The sequence below is a fragment of the Manacus vitellinus genome, unplaced genomic scaffold (assembly GCF_001715985.3).
Source record: "Manacus vitellinus isolate BGI_N305 unplaced genomic scaffold, ASM171598v3 scaffold_51_pilon, whole genome shotgun sequence".
Classification (NCBI taxonomy): domain Eukaryota; kingdom Metazoa; phylum Chordata; class Aves; order Passeriformes; family Pipridae; genus Manacus; species Manacus vitellinus.
Window position 1 is genome coordinate 3,544,352 of NW_021940620.1, and position 21,880 is coordinate 3,566,231.

Here is a 21,880-nt window from a genome sequence, read left to right on the forward strand (position 1 = left end):
TTCTGCTGCAAGAAGGGGTTTCAAGGCTCGATATGGAAGCGTTCAAGAAACCGGTACCAAAAAAGCAGCTGTCTGACTTCAAATTTAGTGAAGCCTCAGTAGGAATTTACAGTACTATCACGGTCTGCAGGATGGGTGATGGATTGCCATTTAGAAATGTCATTTCTGAGTTCTTTTAAGGACAGGCAGGAGTGTCCCAGACCTGTGAGGAGGGACAGGGAGGTTTTGTCTGGAGCATCACAACCAGCTGTGACCAGCTTTGAGCTCAGGCATTTGGAACAAATGGAACATTCCTGTGGATGGGGGATAAGTGCATACATTAATGAATAAAAGAACTGGTCTACAAAATGTACAGTACTAGACATGAGAGCTTTGCTGTTTGTTATTCTAGGAAATAGCTTTTTCAAAGGCAGTTTAAATAAATCTCTGATAAACCCCTGATTAAAGTGGTTCAAATATCAATGGTATATAACTGACTGATTGATACAATGTGAAAAATACTGATTTATTATCTAGCTAAATCTTTTGGTTCTTGAGCTATTTATATTTTAGGAAAAAAATCTTGGCCTAATGGGCTGACTCCCCTTCAAAAGTAGAAATGCTTTCTCCAAACATTTTTCGTGGACTTCTGAAGCATGTAAATATGACTTCAAACTGCAGTTTTATTTAGCCTTCTATGGTAAACCAGCAGGAATGTCCTTGTATTCTGTTTTGCTCTGTTTTACTGTGTAATGTTACACAGAAGCAGGAATAGATGGCATTTTCCAGTGACAGAGGGTCTGCAAATATTTATGAGGTCATTGTACGTGTCATGGCAGGAAAAGATTTTTAATCTTCTGGAGTCTAAGAGTTCTTTGGGAGATAGCATTTAAGTTTTGTTAATAAGCTTCACTCCTCCTTGATGAGTTTATACTGACAAATAAGATTTATGCCACAAACTTCATCTGCTCAGTGAGCAGCTGGAGACTGGGAATATATTAGCCTCACTATTTAGTAATTTTGCTGATGTTCAGACCATATGACACATTCTGCAGTTCTGCTTTATGTTTTCTTACTGTAAACTTGTTGAATTTTAAGTTGATGTGTTAAATGGAGGTAACCTGAGGAATTTTGACCAGTTCATGTGCCTCATTATGTGCAACTGCTGGTAGAAAGGAGTGAAAAAATTCTTTTACTTTTCTAATAATCCTGTAGCAATTCAGCTGTAAGGGTTAGGGGGCATTTCACAGAATTTATGCCTCATGGGCTTTTCCAGCTTGAAATAATTTGTTTCCTTTTGCTAAGAGGCAACAGTTTTGTTACCAGTCCTGCTGCCACTCAATGCTGTGGTCAGTCAATCCAGGTCCAAGTGTGGGACTTGCCAAGAACCAGTTTGGTGGCTTGAACCAATGAGTTTCTGGGGAAATGTTGCCATGTTTGTTGATTTATATTTTTAAGCAAGCAGTGGATTCTGACAGAAGTCTGTGGCCATCTGACACAGGGTCTGTGAACTGTTTTTCCTGGTCAAGGAAAGTATGTAAGAAAAGCAAAGCTGTTTTAAAGGAGGCTTAAAGTCACTCTATAGAGGACTGAATTTTTAGGAGCTGGGAAACAAAAGTCTGAAAAAAAACCCTGTATTTGAGTGCAGATTTTGTACTCTTATCTGGTTAATTGGATGTTGTCATCTCTCTGGATTTAAATAACACTTCTCCTTTTGTGTTATATTGTGTGCTGGTGCAGAGCATTTGATATTTCCTGCTGCAGAACTGGCTGCTCTTGAGCAGTGGTTTGTATTTATACCTTTATAAATACATAGGATTTTTACTCCTTTGTGGATGAAAGGAGCCACATAAATGGTAATTTCATTGCATAATTGTCTTACTGAATATTTTTTCAAAAAATATTTAATAGAATAGATGTAGTACATCAGGCAGTTAATTGATATGATTGACATCATATTAGTCAATTAAACTGCCTTGGGATTTTTTTTAAGGATTAATATGTGTTTACAGAACATACAGTATTCCTCTCACAAAACCTACTAGAATACAAATGTTTATTCCTTACCTTGTGTTGCACCAAGATTGCATCAACTTCTCATTAGAAATACCCACAAAGTTATAAACTTTTTTGGAGAAATGTAGTGCCCTGGCCTATGGTAAGAGTAGTGTCTGTTAATTGTAAAGTGTTTTTATTTGGGAGATGTGTATGCCATAGAATATCATATTAGAATAACAAAAATGCTTTGACTTTGGAGGAGGTTCTTGAAGATTTCTTGAAAGTCCCTGACCTTTTCTTCTACTCCCTTAAGGACAGATGCTGAAGCTATTCAGACATTCTGAACTCACTGAAGTAGCAAAGCTGAAATAAAACCTGCGTTGCAAACTAGAATTTTGTTTTTCTTGTTATGCACTTCATTAAACTAGAGGGTTTTTTTGGGGTTTTTTTTTAGATAAGCATTTGTCATCTCCATGTCAGACTTCTCAAAGAACATGGTGAATTAACAGGGCATGTTTAATGCAATCTTGACAGAAAGGTTAATGAGAATTCAGAAGGCATCAAGAAGGGAAATAATGCAGAGACGAAAACAAGGAACCAGAGTACTTTGTAATTTGGCTTGTCTTAAACAGAGGGATTTAGTTGTTCTGCAGGGAATGAAACAGTGAGTATTCAGTACTCTGTGAAGTTTCAAGGTGGGTGCCCACTGGGCCGAATTATTTTGCCAAAAAGTGTTTGAGGCAGGTCTTTCTTTGAAGGGAAAATTGTGCATCTGCCTGGTTGAGGTTCTGTAGGATCAAGGTCACGTGGCTGAGAGTGACAGAGGGAACAGTGGAATTGAAGGCAAATATGGTCACATCCTGAGGAGAGGGGATGGTTTATGACCATGACTGTCTCCCATCACTGCCCCTGTTTAGCCAGTCCAGTCCCTCAGAGGACTGAGAAGGGGCACAGGACAATGGAACATTTGTCTCCCTTGCACTTAACCCTGACACCTGCAGAATCTGCATGTTTATTTGGCTTATGGAAAATTCCAGGAAGTTTTTATGCCTCCCTCTAAAGCTGCAACAATTTCCATGGAAGGGGATGATCAAAGCATAAAGCAACAAAGTTTGGGTAGTTTTCTGTCCTTGAGCTGTCTGACTGGAGATCTGCCCTGTGCTGTGGATGCTTCTGAGGAAAAACACTCCCTTTGAAGGGAAGTCAGCAATCAGTCAGGATTGCAAACACAGTATTGGTTCCTTTTGGGAAAGCTACCAATCTTGATGATGGTAATCACAGGGCTGCCTTTCTAACTTGATTAGAATCACAGTTGTGGCTGCCAAATCAAACAAATTGGCATGTGACGGTCGGAACTTAAAAACCCATCAATTATATCCACTCCTGCACTGAGGACAACCTGATTACTCTTGTTGGGAGTTCAACTGGCCTGTTGTACATTTTGTATGTAAAGCCAGTATTAAAGTCCTTCCTTCTGCAGCCAAGGTTAAAATAGGAGAAAACTCAGTTGTTTACATCATGAATTGTCTGATACAATTCAAGCGTTGAAAGTTGTGTTCTTGATGGGAAGAGGAAACAAGAAAATTGTAGAGTTTATTATGCCAACTCACAGCTAATTATACAAGCCTTAATACAAATATCATTTGCAGTAATTTAGTTACCTTGTTCCAAGCTGCATGCCTGCATTCAGTTCAAATGTAAAATTCCTTATTCCAGTATCTTAATGATGTAATGCAATGGTTGTAAAACAAGGGGATCAGCTGCTTTTGGGCAACTAACTTTGTAAGAGACTTGTATTTCAGGATCTCTTCCCTTAATACATGGTCACAAGATGCACCAATTCTTGAGGTGCTGGACAGTTGTGACCTTAAATGCTCTGACCTTCCTGCGAGGTGCCAGCCCCTTGGCACAGAAGAAGGATTTGTTTTTTCTTTTTTTTTCAGAATTCATATTTTGAGCTTTTCCTAACAAACAGCTTGTTTGAGCCATTTAAAACATCAAAGGAGGTGTTTCTTGGCCTGGGTACATCTTTAATTTGAAGCAGATTTATTAAAGGCCAAAACAGGATAACACTGCAAAAGGATTAGCTGTGCTTACTTGATTTCTGAGCAAACAGACTAATTCTGCTTTCTTTGTATGGGTGTCTTTCACAGCCAGTCCATTCAGTGAGCATTGAACTAGGCCTGGGGTATGGGGTTTTCCTTTTTTTTTTTTTTTTTAAATTTCTTGTTGCTTCTATTGTCTTCTTTAGAAATCAGAGACTTCAAAGCTTTAGCCTGCTTACCCTCCCTTGGTTGCTACGCTCCAAAAGACATTCCTAAAGCTTCTTTGCTGGTAACTGTCAAGTGTTTTGTTTCAGGCTTCTTAGCATCGAGGCTTCAGCTTGGCTTTTGTTTTGATTTATTCTTCACAAAATAAAAATTCTGAGAACTCAATTAAAAAAAAAAAAAATAAGCTGGCATTCTTAGCACTTCAATCTTGTTGCTGTTCTGAAAGCAGCCAGAGCTGTGGCCCCGCAGGATGCTGTGTGTTTTATAATTGTACTTACACTTCAGAGTTGCTCTGTCTGTAAACAACAGAGAAAAACTCTCCCTGAGATCTGAAAGTTTGCTTGATACTGTACATTTCATACATCAACAATGAGGAATGAACACTGCTGGGACCACAACGTGGTCAGTAAAATCTGAGCAAACCTATTGTGAACTAGTTAACAGATGTGCTGAGAAAGGATGGGATAACTATTCTGGAGAAGAGGATTGGCCTCCTGACGTTTATTATCGAGGAATAAGTTGTTATTTGGGAACAGAAAAAGTCAGACTGACCTTCACCTCTCACGTGCAAAGACTGAGTTTGGTTAGAAAATGATGATACATTTGAAAACCAAGCACACATGCCGGAAAAACTCACTCACATTTCCAGTTTTCTAGAGGGACTCTAGGACTTGATGGTGTGTTTGGCCTATGACTGGTAGCACAAGTGAACTAATGAGATTGCTGCTTACTACACCACCAAGTTGTCAAACAAGCCAGGGTGCTCTTTAACTGTATCTCTGTCCTTTTCCCCAACACCATTTTTTATTGACTCCAGAAATAAAAATGCAGTGAGTTTTAAGAGCATAGAATCATGAAATGGTTTAGGTTGGAGGGGAATTTAGAGAACATCTCGTTCCAACCCCTCCTCCATGGGCAGGGACACCTTTCACTGGACCAGGTTGCTCAGAGCCCCATCCAGCCTGGTCTTGAACAAGGATGGGGCAGCCACAGCTTCTCTGGGCAACATGACACTCCAATTTTAGTGTTGCTTCTTATTTGTGCCAGGGTTGCTAAAGGAGGAATAGGCAGCACAGAACAAATTCAACAGACTAGTTCACCAGTGTTTCCAGGGGTGAAAGGGATGTAGTAGCAACTTTGATTTGTAAACATACAAACCTCAGAGAGAGGGTTGAGCTGTTCTCAGCCCACACAGCCACAGTGGTCACAATCCCATCCCTGATAAACTGTCAGAGGCACCAGACACCTCAAAGTAACTGCAAATACAATAGTAAGCACCTTGCAGTTACTGACTGGTGGGGAGAGTTGGTTGAGAGATTTTTGGGCTGCCAGGATATTGCCATCATACCAATTGCTCTAAAAACCTGCAGGGTACATGCCTACCCTTTATAGTGGTCACAAAAAGCTGATGCTTTTTGTCCAGGTATGGATGTGGGAATGACTGTGTAGATGGAGCATTGCCTCATATGAAATCCAGACTGGGATAGTCACATGCTCTGCTTAAAATGTTATTGACTGGGTGGAAACCCTGTGCTTGGGGATCTGAATGTCTTGGGTTGTCTTCCCTCTGCCATATGTTGTTTAGCTGGTAAAGGGAGTATCTGTGTGTGCACAGAGCCTCAGATCGTTACCTCTTGATTATGTTCATGTTATCTGATGCGTTGTCTCCAAGAGAGAAATTAAATTGCCTTTAGTAATTTGAAGCAAATAAAAGTGACAAATCATCATTCTCATGTGATCAGTAGTAAATGGCTGCAGAGTGAGAATGCATCTCAATTACATGGTAAATACATTTTAAGCAGCATCGATCGTTCCAAGTCTCCAATTGTTTTTCTGGGATTTTCTTTACTTCTCAACTAAGATGGCTTTGGTCTATTAAAAATTAAAAAAAAAAAAAACACAAACCAGTAGCTTTGTTCCACTTTGAATAGTGCTATTAGCAATGAACTCTCAGCTCATAATTATGAAGATTTAGGGATAGGAAATGATTTCATAGAGACAAAAGCAATACAGTAGGAATCTAGAGGTGAAAGAAAACAAATGCAACAGGCAAGTGATTTTTAAAGTCCATGTCTTGAGGTGTGGCAGACTAGTGTACTGGAAAGCAAAAACTCCCGTGTGCAGGTAGAAAATGGTCATCAGGAGTGAGCTGTCATGGAAATCCTACAGGAAGGCAAGGGAGTAAACATTTAGCAATAGGAAAACCTTTTGAGAGTGAATATAGAATATGGGTTATAAGGCACTATATATATATATATATATATATATTTTAATAAACCAGCATTGCTTGCCTACATTTGCATTTGGATTCTGATCCTGCAAATATTCCCAACTAAAACCTGTTTTAATTTCCCGTTTAACTCCTCTTGGTCTCATCAGCCAGTGAAAGAAAAGTTGAAATCAGCATTCCACAAATGTTTCAACTTATGAATTGGCTCTTGTGTCAAGTTCCAGACCTGTCAGGTTCAGTGAGGACCTGAATTTCTTACAAGATGATAAACCAGCTGAGCTATATCCCCACACACCCCTGGGCCTGGGTGTTTCCAGAACTGGCATCGAAATGACTTGCAAACACAAATTCAATTTCTGTATAACACACTAGATTTTGGTGCCTGAAACTCTTTTCTTGTTTGCTCATAGAATGGGAACCATTTGTTTTCATTGTCACGTTGCATTAGTAAATGGTCCCTTGAAGATCCTCCACCTCCCTACCCAGTGTAGTGTCCTTATATGCCATATCATCCAGCTCATGCAATTAAATGTTTTTTTTTTTTTAATTTCCTGCTTCACATTGAGCTGGTTGTTTCTCGGGGCAGTTTGGTTTGTATGAAAACGGAATTTTGTCTCTCCAGAAATCCCCAAATGAGCTGATTCTGCTCTGTCTGTGAGGGCAGTTTGGAGCAGCACCAGTACACGATAATTTGCTTGGTTTGCAGCCCTGCCACTCAAACCCTGAGATGGCTCAACGTGCCTACAAGCAATCACCCTCCTAACTCTGCAACTGTCGGGTAGTTTGGGAAACGGTTCTTGTTTATTTATTTATGAAGTCTTAAATATTTGTCTTATGAAGTATTTATTTATTTATAAACTCATGGACTGTGCTTTGGGGCAGAGCTGACCCTCTGCTGAGCAATCAGGCTCTCTGTTTTCTAAAACAACTCTTTGTCTTTGCCTGATGAAAAGAAGGATCCCCTTCTGTTCTGCTGAGAAGTTGAAGCCTAATTTTAGGGAGGTGTGCACAGTTCTAATTATAATGCAGAGCCACTAAATATGCAATTAATGCCATCCTGAATTGCATGGTTGCTGCCTCTTGCAACTCAGTCTGTTATTTTCTGAAGCCCAGGAATCGATTATTTCTTCTTAGAAGATGAACCTCCTGGTTTTCCAGTTGCTCTGGAGATGGTAGTTGGTTGTTTAAACTTATGTTGTAATAGTCAAAAACATTTAAATGACTGATTAGATATGGCTGGGATCTAACAAAAAAATGCAGCTGAAATTTTTTAAATTAAATTTTAAAAAAATTGTGTTAAATTTTAAAGTCTTAAAATTGGCAGTCCTCATTTTAAGCACCCGAGCAGCGTGCTTGGAGCACCTGCAGTTGGCAAAGTTACTGACGTGCTGATTTATCCTGATATTTAAAGATTTCCTGGGTCTCACACTTCCCTTCTGTTCTGTGGTGATTTTACCCCGAGGGCAAAGTCTTCCAGCCCTCCCTCATTAGAGCTGCAGGACTGCAGAGGGCAGAGCTGGGGAGTGTGGAGCAATTTCTGGTCCTTGGAGCTTCGCTGTGTGAGACCTTTTGGTGTTACTGCATTTGGCTGCACAAATCTGTTCAGCCTATTTAATATCAGTGCCTTGCAACCTGGCTCTCTCTCCTCCTGCCCCTCCACCTGGAAGCTGTCCTTTTTCTAGATTATGAACCACCAGCCTGTCAGCTCAGTTTGCAATGAGACTTTCTCAAATATTTGTTGTTTACCTGAGACATGACAGGGTCCTTCATGTCATTCCTTGCAGAAAGGGGAATTTCTGAGCCCATCAGCTACAACATCTGCTTCAAAGCCAGAGCTAGCACACGTTTTAAAAAGGTCTCAATCTGTATTTACACAATAGATTGGTTGTGTTAATTAGAGTTTATTCCACCACTGGTATGCATGCATAACTCCTATTAATATCAGCAGCAGCTCTGTATTCTCAGAAGGAGAACAAAGCTCCTAATTAGAGCTCAAGGATTTTAAGTTATCTATGTACAGCTTTTATTGCAAAGATTAAGTGCTGTATGCTCTCCTTGTAGCTGTTCTAATAGAAAACAGATGATATTTTTTTAATTTTTTTTTTTTGCATGCATCCATACCAGTGGTGGAATAAACTGTTTTCCGGATTTCAGGTTTTAAGAGCCTGAAAAGTTTGGAGAATCCCCATTAAAGCTTTGAGTGTGTGTCCAGCAGGGTGCAATGGGAGTGCACCATATGCCATTTCTTTTGGGATTTGGAGAAAAGATGCTGAACTTTTCCTTTTATTGTGACAACTTAAAAAAATCCACACTTGGTCTGAATGTGTTCCAAATATGGTGGTTGTTGTTTGTTGGTTTTTTTCCCATCTGATGAAAACTGGAAGAAGCAGCTTATAAAGAAAATAGTGATAAGAATCCTTGCTATGGAAGCACTGGCAAGCACTGCTCTAAAGCTTGTAAACAAACAGCCCCTCTCAAAGGGGTGTCTGAATTCCAATGGATTCTAATTATCTGCTAGGACAGATAGGTACAAAAAAGCTACTGATATCAAAAAACTCTGGACTAAAAATATATACATGCTGTAATTTCAGGAAGTTTGAGCTTCTGCCTGTGGCAGGTACTAGGTAAAAGATAAGGTGGAAAATAATGAGCTTTTGTTATTTGTATGTGTAGTTTGGAAGAGACATATTGTGAGTGAACAAAAGATGCACCATAAACCAAACACTGCCCTGAAATCTTCCTTGGTGAAAACATAAAAAGCTGTAGGGTGCTAAAAATGCAGTGTCCTCCAGGCAAGAGCACTGTTCAACAACAGAGGTTTAGAACCACTGCTATTAACATGATATAATATTTCAGGGCTTTAACATACATTTTAATTAATACACTATAAAATTTAACCTCCCATTTAAAATTTCATTCTTTCTCAAAAGAGACTTCATATTTATCTTTGCCAAGTGTATTGTCTGCTAATTCCCATGTCCTCCCCTGTTTAATTCACATTCAGTTAATGGCAGAAGCACAAGAAGTTTGAAACTTAGCACTTTCTCCCCAGTTGGTGCAACTACAAGAAATTTTCAATTGTAGATTTTTGACTCATGAATCAATCAGGAGCTGGTCTTTAATGATCCTCATGAGTCACTTCCAGCTCAGGGTATCCTGTTGTCAGTGAAAGGTGCTGTCAGGGCCAGGACATGCTGCTGTACTTGGCTGCATTTTAGGCAAATACATGAGTTCCTTGTGTCAGGATGCAAAGCTCTTCAAGGCATTAATGTACTGGGCTGAACAAACCTGTCCACAAAAACATTCCCCAGCCGAATAGGCACCCTTACATGAAAGATCACAGCACCTTATTCAACAATATTACCTGCAGGTTAGATCTAAACCTGGCTGCCAAATGCTGAAAGCCAGTATAAAGGCAGAGATTCACTGTTTTATTACATCATTAAAAAAATATCTAGATTCTCCTCTAGCAGGGACTGCAGGCTGGAGACTAACAGACAAGAATAAAATAGCTGGGAATAAATTTTATGTAGCTATTTCCTTTCTCCCTCAAATGTGAATGCTTATGCAAAACACATTGCTGTAGATTCACTGACAATAAAGAGGGAATCATTATACGAGTAGTGGATTCTCAGGGGAACACTTTAACCAAAACACACTCTGCAGTAATTTCCCCCATCTTAGTTGAATAAATTAATTTATGAATTTTCCATGAATATGTTCAACCATTTCTCCCCTCATATATTTTATTGATCTCCATATACATTTAGCAACAAATAACAGAGCTGCTTTTCCATTTGCAGTAAAATAGTTTGGAGATGTTTATGTGGGCCTTGGGGTTCAGAGTAAACAAATGCAGTTCACACACTGGGGAGGCAGCAGACAAATAGAAAGCTTGCAAAGACCCAGGGAGCTCTACTAGAGCAGCTCAGCACAAGGCACATCCAATCCTACCAGCAATCCCTGAAATCACAGGGACCAGCCCCAAACTGTGGGCAGCTCCCAGTGAGTCCTGTGTACAATCACTGCAAGAGGCTTTGTGACTCCTCTCTGTGAAATATGTAATGTCCCTTTGGTGTGAAAGGCTGATAGTTTGGATCATTCCTTCATTTACTCTTTGTCCATGTACTGTGTATCATTTTATTGTCCATGGTCTGGAGAAAGCCAGCAGGCTCCTTGTAGAGTGTAGTTCCAGTGGCAGAATACTCAAAAAAATGTCATTATTGTTCCACAAGACATCTCTGTGGCCTCTCTGCCTCTGAACATCACTTAGGCAATGTCATTAAATCCAAAGTTGAGCTACTCATGTAGGTTACTACAGTGAGTAAGCACACCATCCTATGGAAAGTAAGTATCTCCATGTTTTTCATAAGGGAAGGAATAAACAGTTATATACAGTCATTGGGTGTTGAAAATTAATCAGTGTTACCCTAATTTAATATTTAAAATTTTCTTCATATTTAAAATTAATCTTCAACCCCCAACATCAAACATCTCAAACAAGTGTGGTGGGAATGTGATGTGGTTAATCACCTGTGTACACTTATTCATATGTGACTGTACCATTGCAGTCTTCAAATTTAGCTCTTCTCCTTGCCCTCAGTTAATAGAGCCCTTTTAAGCAGTTCCTTTTTTTGGTTTATTTTTACCTTTTTGATTGTCATTTTTAACAATCATATATGGAAAGCTGAGGAAAAACTTGCCTTGCTGTTTCTAAGTATAAAACTCTTTCTTTCTTAACCACGCGGGCTTGAAACAGGCTGTGCCATCTTAAAGGTGGTATTTGAAGTATAATTTCCAATGCTTAGATACATAATTTACATTTATTATGCATAATAAAATATGTAAGTAATTGATGTTCTGTAAGGGATTAAATGATCAACTCCAGCTGCAGGGAGAAGATTTATGCCCGTGCTCTCATTGACTATCAGAATATGCTGCAAAGTTGCCTTCAGGACTGCACTCGGGGAGTGTTCTCCTTTCCTTCTGATGTGCTTTCTCTTGCCTTTGTGCTCTGTGCAAAGTGTATTTGTGGAGCAAACAGATGACAAATAAGTAAATATGTTCCCTGCAGCCTTGCAAGAACTTAGTGTAAAATGCAGGTTAAGCTTGCACACGTCTGTGTGTGGCCGTGCATTTCCTAAATCAGAAGGGTAGAACATCAGAGAGAGCACAGAATCACCTCAGTGCATTGAAGCTGAGAATGGCTGGGAGATAATGTCAACAGGATGGGATGTAGGCACAGGATGGATAATGGTCTCCTGCTGCCAGATTAAAGCTTGGGCACAGATGAGCCCTTCTAACAAAAAACAAACAGAGGCAAAGCCGAGATATTTGCAGTACTTTCAAAGCAGGAGGTGTTTATCTTGTAACAACGTCCTGCTCTGTTCTCTTGGCCTTCACTTTACCGAAATAACAGAGTGATGGTGTGTTTTTCAGCAGTGGCTGCTGCTCAGCGAGCTCTGGTTGCCCCCTGCATCTTCTGTAGCCATGCCATGGTCTCAGGATGTGTGTCCTTCAGCCTCCAGAAGAGCTGCACGAGTCAAAACTCACTGTGTCACACTGTGTGGATGCGTTGGCCTGCTTTTGGATGAATCATAGAATTAATCCATAATAGAACTCAGGCTTATCAAGGGGATTTTATAGCCCAGCATTCCCATTTTCCCTGATGGGAGGCACTCCCTGTGGGGAGGAACACCAGCCTGGGAGCCACAGGAACACTCCCCTGTGCATTAAAAGCCCTCAGATTCTGACCTGGTAAAAGCAGTGCTTGAAGAAGGTGAAAAACGGAACTGAATTCAGGAGCAAAAGTAGAGTATGATTCTAAATAACAATATGCAGATACAAGGAATTATGCTGTGCTACTCGTGGTTTAATCCTCACTCTTCAGTTCTACCAATTTTGTTGTATTTCTGGGGTTGGTTGCACGATGGATGGCTATTTTTAGGAAGGGTCCTGGTAACTCTTAAGGTAATCTGTAGCCATTTGTAGGAGTCATTTAAAATTTCCTCCTTGTTCAGAGAAGCTGACACCCTGAAGGACCAGTCTCATCAGCTGATGAGCTGCTTTCCTTCAGTTCTCTCTATTTGGAGGGCTGGGATCTCTTTGTGGGTGTTATTCAGACCAAGTCCATTGCTTGCAGTGGAAGTTGAGAGCTCCCAGCTCCTCAAAATACCAAAGGAATAAATCAGTGGTGGTAGCAGAGGGCATGATTTCACACCATGATGCAGCATAGGAAACACTTGGGATTCTGGAGGTTTGTATTTTCTCCCCAGCTTTGCCACCCATCTCTTAGGGGATCTGGAAGAAATTGTTTCAACTTTCTATGCTGCAGATGCCAGGGAGTGATAACAACCCCTTATGAGGCACATGTAGAAGTGCTGTGTAAAACAATGCATAGGCAGTAGCTGTTGTTGTTATCTGTAATAATAAAAACAATGGCATTTGCAACAGAAACTGAAGTTTTACAATCAATCCCATGCCATTACTGATAATGCAATTTCTCATTTAATCCACAGCTGCTGCTGCTTTTATATCTTGTCCTAATTCAAAAAGTATTCTTTCTTTTTTTTTTTTTTCTTAAATGATTCTAGTGCAAGTTGGAGTTTCATGCCTGTACTTCTGGCAAAACCATCACAGCTCGATGTGAAGGGCCCTGCCCCTGCCTTCCAGGACGTGAAAGCTCAAAACACAAGGTGGAGAAGACTGGTAAGTTGAACTGTTAATGAAATTATGGCAGATTAATTGGTTCCTGCTATGTTCTTAGAAAAATGTGAGAAAGACTTTTTTTAACTAGTTTTTTTTTTTTTACATGTGTAACACTTTCTGAGAAAAAGGTAAGGTACAACTAATCATTTTCTAAACAGTGCTTTCAAACACATTAACTGCTGCAAAACTAACACCCACTTGATAGAGTCTCATAGGAAAACTGAGTTCTGGCTAATGAGTCTCATTTTTTAGTGAAAATACTTCTGAAGGAAAATATTGAAGAATCATAAAATAAGATAGAAAATAATACTACTTGATGGTTCGTTATTTTGTGAGGTAAAAGAACATCAGTAGCCTGTGTGTTAACCAACAAGTCATTTAAAGTCACACATTTAAAGTATGTATTACATGGGATCTGAATTATCATTTTAACCTTTACTTTATTAATGTTATGATTAGAAGGCAAATGTATATTAGAGATATCTGTGTCTGTGCTTATGTATGAGATTGTTTCAGTAACAAAGTCATTTGAAATGATGCTCTATAAAGGTGAAGGTTGCAGCCTCAGCACAAATGGCCATTTTCTCTCTGCTGAGTTCCCTGTGCAGGTCTGAAAGCCTGGGGAGATAATTCACTCCCCCGGGCCTTTTCCAAGGAAACAGGTACAACCCGTCTCGGAGTGATCTCTTCCAAAGGGAATTAGCTCTTGCAGAAGAGACTGACTAAAAGCAGAAGTCCAGCAGCAGGAGGGGAAGTGTCATGGCCAGGTTCTGTCTGAGAGTTTCCTCCCTGCTATGAGGAAAAGCCAATAAGAAGGAAAAAGTTGTTACCTGTAGCTGTGGTTTTCTGGTGTGAGTGCAGATGTTCTGGTGAGAGCATCTGTGGCAAGGTGAATATCAACCTGCTTTTAAGCCTGGTTTTAAGTCCAGTGTTGTCTCCACTCTTTCAGGAGAGCTGAGAGGGTTAACTCACTGCTGGGCTCCTGTGTCAGCAGCTCACAAAGCCAAAGTGGTGACTTACACAGGGTTTGCTCTGCCATGTTAAGCACTGAAATGTGTTTGTCTTGTACATCACACGGAGTATAAAACACACGAAGCTTTAACAACGGGCTGTTTGACACCAGATATCCAGGAACCTCTCTTCACTTTTTCTCCTGCCCACTGTGGACACGTTCTGACAGCAGCAGGCACAGAAACAGGGGGAAAAGTTTAAACAACATTTCTGCTGGTCACTTCATTTCTGCCCTGTCACTTCAGCTGAAAACACTGATGCTCCTGCTGGTGGTTCTCCCTCCACACACCATATCCTCTAGCACAGCACCAGTTTTCACATTAGGCTTCCATCTGCTTTCTGGAACAAGTGTTTCTCCAGCCTGTATTTTGAAAATCCAGGTTTATTTCATTTTTTGAAAACTGCAGGCGTTTTTCTGCCCAGCTTTCAAACTTCAACGAGGTATTGTAGATGGCAATGTTCTGAAATCAATATAGAACTGAGTATTGCTTTATGTGGCTTGAATCTTCTGGTTACAGTGTGCCCACTGATAAATTGCCTTATTCATATTTTCTATTTCTTGTAGCCTTTATCAGCCTACAAGAAATATTTCTTTTTCTTTGCCCTTTCTATTCCTTTGCCCTTATCAGAAAGAGTATCAGATTAATAAATCTTCAGTGACATTTTAGGCTTACAATTTCATTCACACAAGAGAAAAAAGATTCTAATAACCCTTATCTTGATAAATGCAATTTGACAGGGTATATGTATTCTGAAACCCGGGGTTTTGTTTTGCTTGACTCAAAACTTTAACTCCAGCCAACAAAGCATTAATTTAATGAATTGAGTGATCTGCAGAGCAACTTTCCTGAAGGCTTTTTCAAGAGGCCAAACTTGAGCCAGCAGTGCTCCTGACATTGCCCTGGTGACAAGGATTTCATTATTATTTTTAGGTGCTGAAGTGTCCACGAAAGGGTTTGGTCTTGAAAATCAAATAATCAATAGCAAAGGGGCTTTATAACTTGCTTTTCTTCTTGTTCTTTGAATGTGCCAATGATGTTCTAGTTAAAGACTTCCTTTAACTTCCTCAGTTTCCTTTCTTCAGATGTTGTCTCTCCAGCTGACCCACTGAGTGTAAATGGAGTCTCAAACTGAATTATTCGGAGTTTGTTACTTGTTACCTTAGTGTTATCTCTAGTCTTCACACAAAATCATTTTGTTTTCCTTATCTAGTACAATAGTATAATTAATATGGCTGACTTAGCCTAAAAATCAGTAGTTTGATTTCTTATATAAGAATTCATATGAAAGAACTGTGCACACTCTTGGACTTGGTTTCTGCTCCTTATTTAGTTGCCAGGTTTGTGAAGTGTAATGTTAAGTAAAAAAAGATAGAGAGCTAAACCTCATGCCTTATACAGACATGTCAGTGGAAAAATACTGAAGAGAATAACAGTGTAAATGCTTCCAGCAAAATGGAAATCTTAGAGCTCACACATCAACTTTTTTTATGCCTATTATACAACAAGGTTAAACATATGTGGTTTGAACGTCCAATTCGAAGACAGTTTGCATTAATCTTTACACATTCCTTCAATCATATTCAAATATTATTCCCTGATAAATTCCTTCTAGAAATTAAAAATTTAAAGGAACATTTAATTCCCAGAGTGCTGCAATTCTAAATGTCGTGACCTTTTATTTTTTAATACGCTTGTGAATAAAATTGGCGGCAGCATCAAAGAGAAGCAACCCAAGTGTGTGTGCTCAGGGGTAACAACTGACTGCAGTGTCTGAGTCCTATTCCTTCCTCCTCCCTGAGCTCCCCGGAAAACATCCCTGCTTTGAGGATGAAAATCATGTTAAAAATTGGAATTCCTTTGATAGTGCCAACTGCGACTGTGGAGACATTAACAGAATAACGCAAATGCTAGCAAAAGAAAACTGCACCAGAATTATTACCTTTAATGGCAAATAACAACAATAAAATCTTTCTACCATAAAGTTAAATCTTCAAAGAGATGGCAGGATCATGTTCTTCATTTTCTTAAGTGGAATTCTGAAATGAAGTCTCAGAGGTAGAAAACAGGTCTCTGTGAGGGTACTAATGGAATATTTTGGAAAAGAAGATGAACCCTAATACTTTTACTATTTCCTTTTTTAGACCATTTAGATTCCTTTGATTTATCAAAACATTTGATATGCTTCATAACTCACAGCAGTACCCCAGCTCTACAGTATGCTTCCATGAGAGCTGCAGATTTTCAAGTCTACTACCCAAAGGTTGAGCTGCAATCTGCCCTGAGGTTACCTGCCCTTCCAGAGTGTGTGTGACCTATTATTTAATGCTAAAAAATTAATAAGGCTGTAGTTTCAACAACAACAACAAAAAAAAGGACTAGAAACTGAGTCTGTGTTGAATGTAAGTGACAGAAATCATTTAAGACACAGAATCTTGCCTGCTGGTGTCTTCAGGTACCTCTTCAATATTAACTAGAGTCCTCATCAAGCATAACTTATTTTGAGACCAGATTAATCTTCTAAAACCCCACCATAAATAAAGGACTTCAGATGAGAAACACCCAGTTTCAGTTCTTCAGAACCTACTGACAGAGGGAGAGATTTTTTCCCCTGAATGTGCTGTTCACTCTATCAAAAAGCCAACACTGTGCACTGGCTGGGTCCTCATGGCAAATGTGAATTTGTGGTTGCAATAATGTGGTTCTGCCAACTTCCCCCACAGCTCTGTGAGTCCTGTCTGTTGTGTGTCAGTGGTGCAGGTGCTCAGGCAGGATGGTAAATGTGTAACAGCATGTCAGGGCTCCTTCTGCCCATGCCCTCCTGTGTTTTCTAAGTTAGGTGCTGTGCTCCCAACACAGGCTCGGTTTGTTGCCATCAGGGTTGCAGAGCCACTGGAGCATGAATGGATGCAGTAATTCAAAGTAGGTTTATCCCTGTCTGTGCATTGTGTGCTTTTGACCTTGCAGAAATGCCCAAGGCAACTTCTAAGGAAATTCTATTATCTTGATAAGGGGAATGTAAGGTCAATAGGCAGAAGCAAATGTATTCAAATATACCGAGCGTTGTTTAAATTTCAAAAGGGAACCAAGGGACATGTTTTTAAGTTACAGGGATAGGTCTTGGCAAGCTTGACCAAGAATCTACCTTGTTTAGGGTATAAATTGTAGCATTTAAGTACCAGCTCTATTGGGTGTGATGGATGAGAAGGTCTAATGTTCCATTCCTTTATAAAAAGAGCACTCGGTGCATGAAGTTCATTTGAAGAAATCACGGTCTTATTGCCCAAATGAGTTGTATCGCTTCTTGTGTCTGAATGACTGACAACTAAAAGAACTTAAAGTCCTGAAATCCACTTTCAGCAAATATTTCTGTTTCAAATTGCTGTTCACGGGTTTTCATGACTGCAGAGTGCATCATTTTAAAGTTTATGAAGATGAAGGATGAGTCATGAACATGGTTGAGTTGAAATTGGTTCAGATTTGCCAGGAAATTTTCCCTTTTGTGGCTTTAGCTTTGAAAAAAAAGACTCTTCCTCACACTGAATTTCCACATAGGTTTTTAAATTACTTACTTGAATCTCAAACTGTGGGAATGGCAAGACAAAAGCATTCTAAAATCGAGATTACCAAGAGTTTCAAAGCTTTAGTATATCCCATGAAAACTAGGAGGCATTTTTTCTTCTGGACTTCATCAGTAAATAGTAGGTTTATTAGCTATGCAGGATCTGACATTTTTGCTCCAAAATTTTCTGTATGAATACTGTGATTCAGTTTAATTTGTTACTTGCTGAAATTACCTTACTCAAGCAAACTTGAGTTATGTAGTTTCTCTAAATAATAATTGTTGCTATTATCAATGCTATTATTTTGCCTGCAAGCTTTCACTCAGGCAAATCAGACTTTGTTCCTTTCCTGAAAACACGAAAGATTAATTTTTTTGCATTTCTGCAAGACATTATTTGTGAGTAGTGAAGTGTCTGCACCCAGTTAATATTTATTTAAAGGAAGTGAGAGAGCAGGAAAGAACAGATCCCCCTCCATGGGTGGCTGTTGCTGTCACCCAACCCTCTTGGAAGCAAAAGCAAACAAAAGCTTCAGGACTGAGGCAGCAAAATCAAGTTCTTGTCAGGGTCAGAAAAAAGAGCAAAGCAGTGGTGGCTGGGGGGTGTTTTGTTCTGCTGCTTGACCTCACATGCACCTTTGTGCACCAGACAAAAGCAGGAGCTTATGAGGGAAAGGCTGGTTATAGAATTCATGTTTTTCCTCTCCCCAAATACAGCTGGCTGAGACTGTATAATTAGCCAACATATAATGGGAATTGTAAACTTTATAATTGAATCGAGAAGTCTCAATTTCTCTTTCACCAGTATGTGATGGAGGATTTAGGTGTGAACAGCTATAATGGTACAGTTGAAAGGCTCAAACCTTTGCAAAGAAAGAATACAAAGAGATATAAAAGTGATTTTTGATGTTTGCAATTTGAGCAAATTCTGCAGGATTCTTCAGCACCATTCAACCTGCACATACTGAGATTTTGAAATATATGTGTAAAGTATTTATACAATAGAAATGGAATGCATGTTTTCAGGCTGCTGTATTTTCCATCATAACTGTGTTGTACAGGAGAATCTCCCACCCCAAAAGCTTGGTCAGGCTTGAGAGTAAATTCAGGTTTGGACCTGTGATGGCTCAAGGCTTTTCTACCAGAGTATGAATTAAAATATTTTTTAAACTTTGAGTAATTATACACAGATAGCACTCAGGGCTATATATGAAGCCTGCTTTGACATGAACTTGTAAAGGAGGCAGAACTGTCCCCTGCAGAAGTTTTGTGTTTTGATCTGGCTCTGAGGTTTTGGAGCTGGGCAGGGCAGCATTGATTACAGCAGACCCCAGACAGATAACAAGTTAGGGACCACACCATCCATTGACTAGCTGTCACTTTTTTGGCATGGCTTTCCTTGGGTTTGATCAAATTACAGCAGGCTCCAAAATATAGCAGACAACTTCTGCTTTAGAGGCAGAACTGACAGGAAGGAGGGCAAGGCAGCCCTGGGAGCAGCGTGCTGTTCACTTTGGTGCTGGCTGAAAGGATGCTGGCTGTGGGACCAGCACAGCACCTGCACTTCTGGTAAATGCAGCTCTTTAACAAGGTAACATGCCGGTAGAATAACATCCAGCCCCAATTCCTGTCGGAATTTTTGAGGTTGAACCAGGACATGAGACAATTCTTCATCACTGCTAAGTAAAAACTAATCCCAGACAGCAGCAGGAGACAGGAACTGCATAAAAATAACTGTGTCGTGGTGTAATTATATTAAAAACAGTGGGGTATTTTTTTTTAATCCTTTTGAAATATTATTAAAGAGAACTTTCTAAGGCTGTGTTACATCCCTGGCAACTCTTTGTGGCTGAGGCAAGTCCTCGTGTTATCAGAAGCATTTATAGCTGGAGATTTACCCCAGGCTGAGTGGTGGATACAGGTTTCACCCCTTGCCCAGGAGTGGCAATACATATAAAATAAAATAGTATAATATTATATAAATGTGTATAGATATATTAATTATTAGTTATATATATATTTATTTGTCTAAATAATCTCAAAATTGATTTGGTGGGTCTCTATCCATATAAGCAGTAGGTGTGGATTGCTGACTTCCATGTTAAATTCAATAAAGAACCCAAATCTGAACAGGGCCCAGATTCCATGGGCAGTGTGGGTACCACCTGGATCACTGACCCTGCAGGCAACTTCCCACCTGGGCACACAAAGGACACAGGATCCCCCCAGGGTGCATAAACCCCCCAAAACAATCACTGAGACACCACAATGGTCACTGGTTTCATAAACACTATTAAACAAAACGTTCAAACGACTACTGATTTATTTATTATTATTTTTTACCATAAAGAAAAGGTTAGGAAATGATAGACATAGTAAACACTTTGTGTCAGCAAGTAACAATAATTTTCAGACAAGAAGTAATTTGATCTTGGATTGCCAACAGAAAACTACTGGAGTGGCACACTGTGTTAATAGAAACACCGGCGAGTAACAGCAGGTGTTTGTGTGCTGATAATGATAATTAGAGCTCTAAAATCTCCCTCATCATAAACAAAATTAAATAAATAAGACTGGTTCCATAAAGTTGATTTTTTTTTTCTCGTGGGTATTGATTTGTGCATTTTTGGGAATATTCCCCTAATGTTTAATAGAAGAAAAAGTTTGTAAAATCTCCAGACACCTGACAGTGAAATAAATTATAGTGCATATCACTGTGGCGTTAAGCTGAAACATCCCAGTGTGAGGGGGGGGTGGAAAAAACTCCAAAACTTTTCAGTAAAATACAAGAGAAAATAAGACTTCTGAAGTTTCAAATACATATTTTTGGTTGGTTGGGTTTTTTTTACCTTTGGTATCTTAAGGACTAAGTTCTATCTTTAGTTACTTCAGTGTAAATCTGGAATAGTTCCAATCAGCAATGTAAAGTTACTCTGAGTCTGTAGCAGTACAAAAGAGTACAGACTAGAGACTAATTGATCATTTGTAACTTTTTATGCAGCATTGTGTCAAATAAGTTCTAATTTTTTTTCTCAGTTTCCATTTCCTTATAAGTGTAGAAGAAGGGAGATGTTATTTGCAATATAACCACCTCATTCCAAATATATATGTTTGCCTATTTTACAGCTTTCACTGACCCAACAGGGACATTTCTACATTAATTTTCCTCTGAAAGATTGCCTTTTATTTTTGTAATTCAGTTTAATGGACTACATGTAAATAAAAAAAATAATGTTATCTGCTTTCTGTAAAGCAGCTGTCTTAGAGATGGACCACAATGAGAATCAGAATCTGCTTCCATAAATTACTAAAACCTGAATGATTTGGCTCAACTCCATCTCTGTCAGATGAGATCCCATCCCATCATCCACACAAAACCACTAAAATATCCTGCAAGACAAAAAATAAATGTCAATATTAGAGAAGCTTCAAGGCAACCAGCATGAGATCTTTATGTCCCAAATGTTAAAACATCCATGTATCTGTTCAGTAATTGTTTCAGATACAGGCTCACACTCTGAAGGCTGGGCTGGTCACTCCAAATTGCAGTTTACCCTTCCCTGCAGCTGTCCAGGCTCTCTGGACATCTCCTTGGGACTAACTTGGACATTCACGTCTCTATTTGGAGCTGAATTACAAAGCTTTAGACCCTACAAACATTCAGATATACCTTTATAATATTTCAAATTAATAGTAACATAGAGAGTGGCTAAGCTTATGTCCAAGCAATCTGTTTACTCTCCGATGATTTTCTAAATAAGTTTTAACTACCATTTTCTAATATTTTGTTCCATTAAGTGAGAGAGAATTTCATTACTAATTGTTTAGAAGGGTTTATGGGATAATTGTTCCATTTCCCTTATGAGAATATACTTTATACAACGATATCACTGTATTTTTGGATTTAATAGTTTATGGCCTTGGCTCCCTCTTGCTTGTCTGAAGGTGATTTTCCTATCATCATGTCCTATTTTGCAATTTGTTTACAAAGATAGTTGGGGCCCAGGAGTTATCAGGCACAGACAACAGGCAGGTTCTCTTATTGCCCAAATTGTAAGCATGGTGTGTAACAGCAAGGACTCACTTATCAGGCAACCCCTGTCAACAGGAAAAATGAAAGCTG

The 21,880-nt window shown here is 39.3% G+C and overlaps 1 protein-coding gene across 1 annotated transcript in view; it reads left to right on the forward strand.

Annotated features, from left to right (window-relative positions):
• SPOCK1 (SPARC (osteonectin), cwcv and kazal like domains proteoglycan 1) overlaps positions 1–21,880 on the forward strand; it is a 265,682-nt gene that overhangs the window by 195,906 nt on the left and 47,896 nt on the right. The window contains exon 5 of the mRNA XM_029962976.1: positions 13,071–13,185. Coding sequence (XP_029818836.1) covers positions 13,071–13,185 — 115 coding nt within the window. The remainder of the gene's footprint in view (positions 1–13,070; positions 13,186–21,880) is intronic.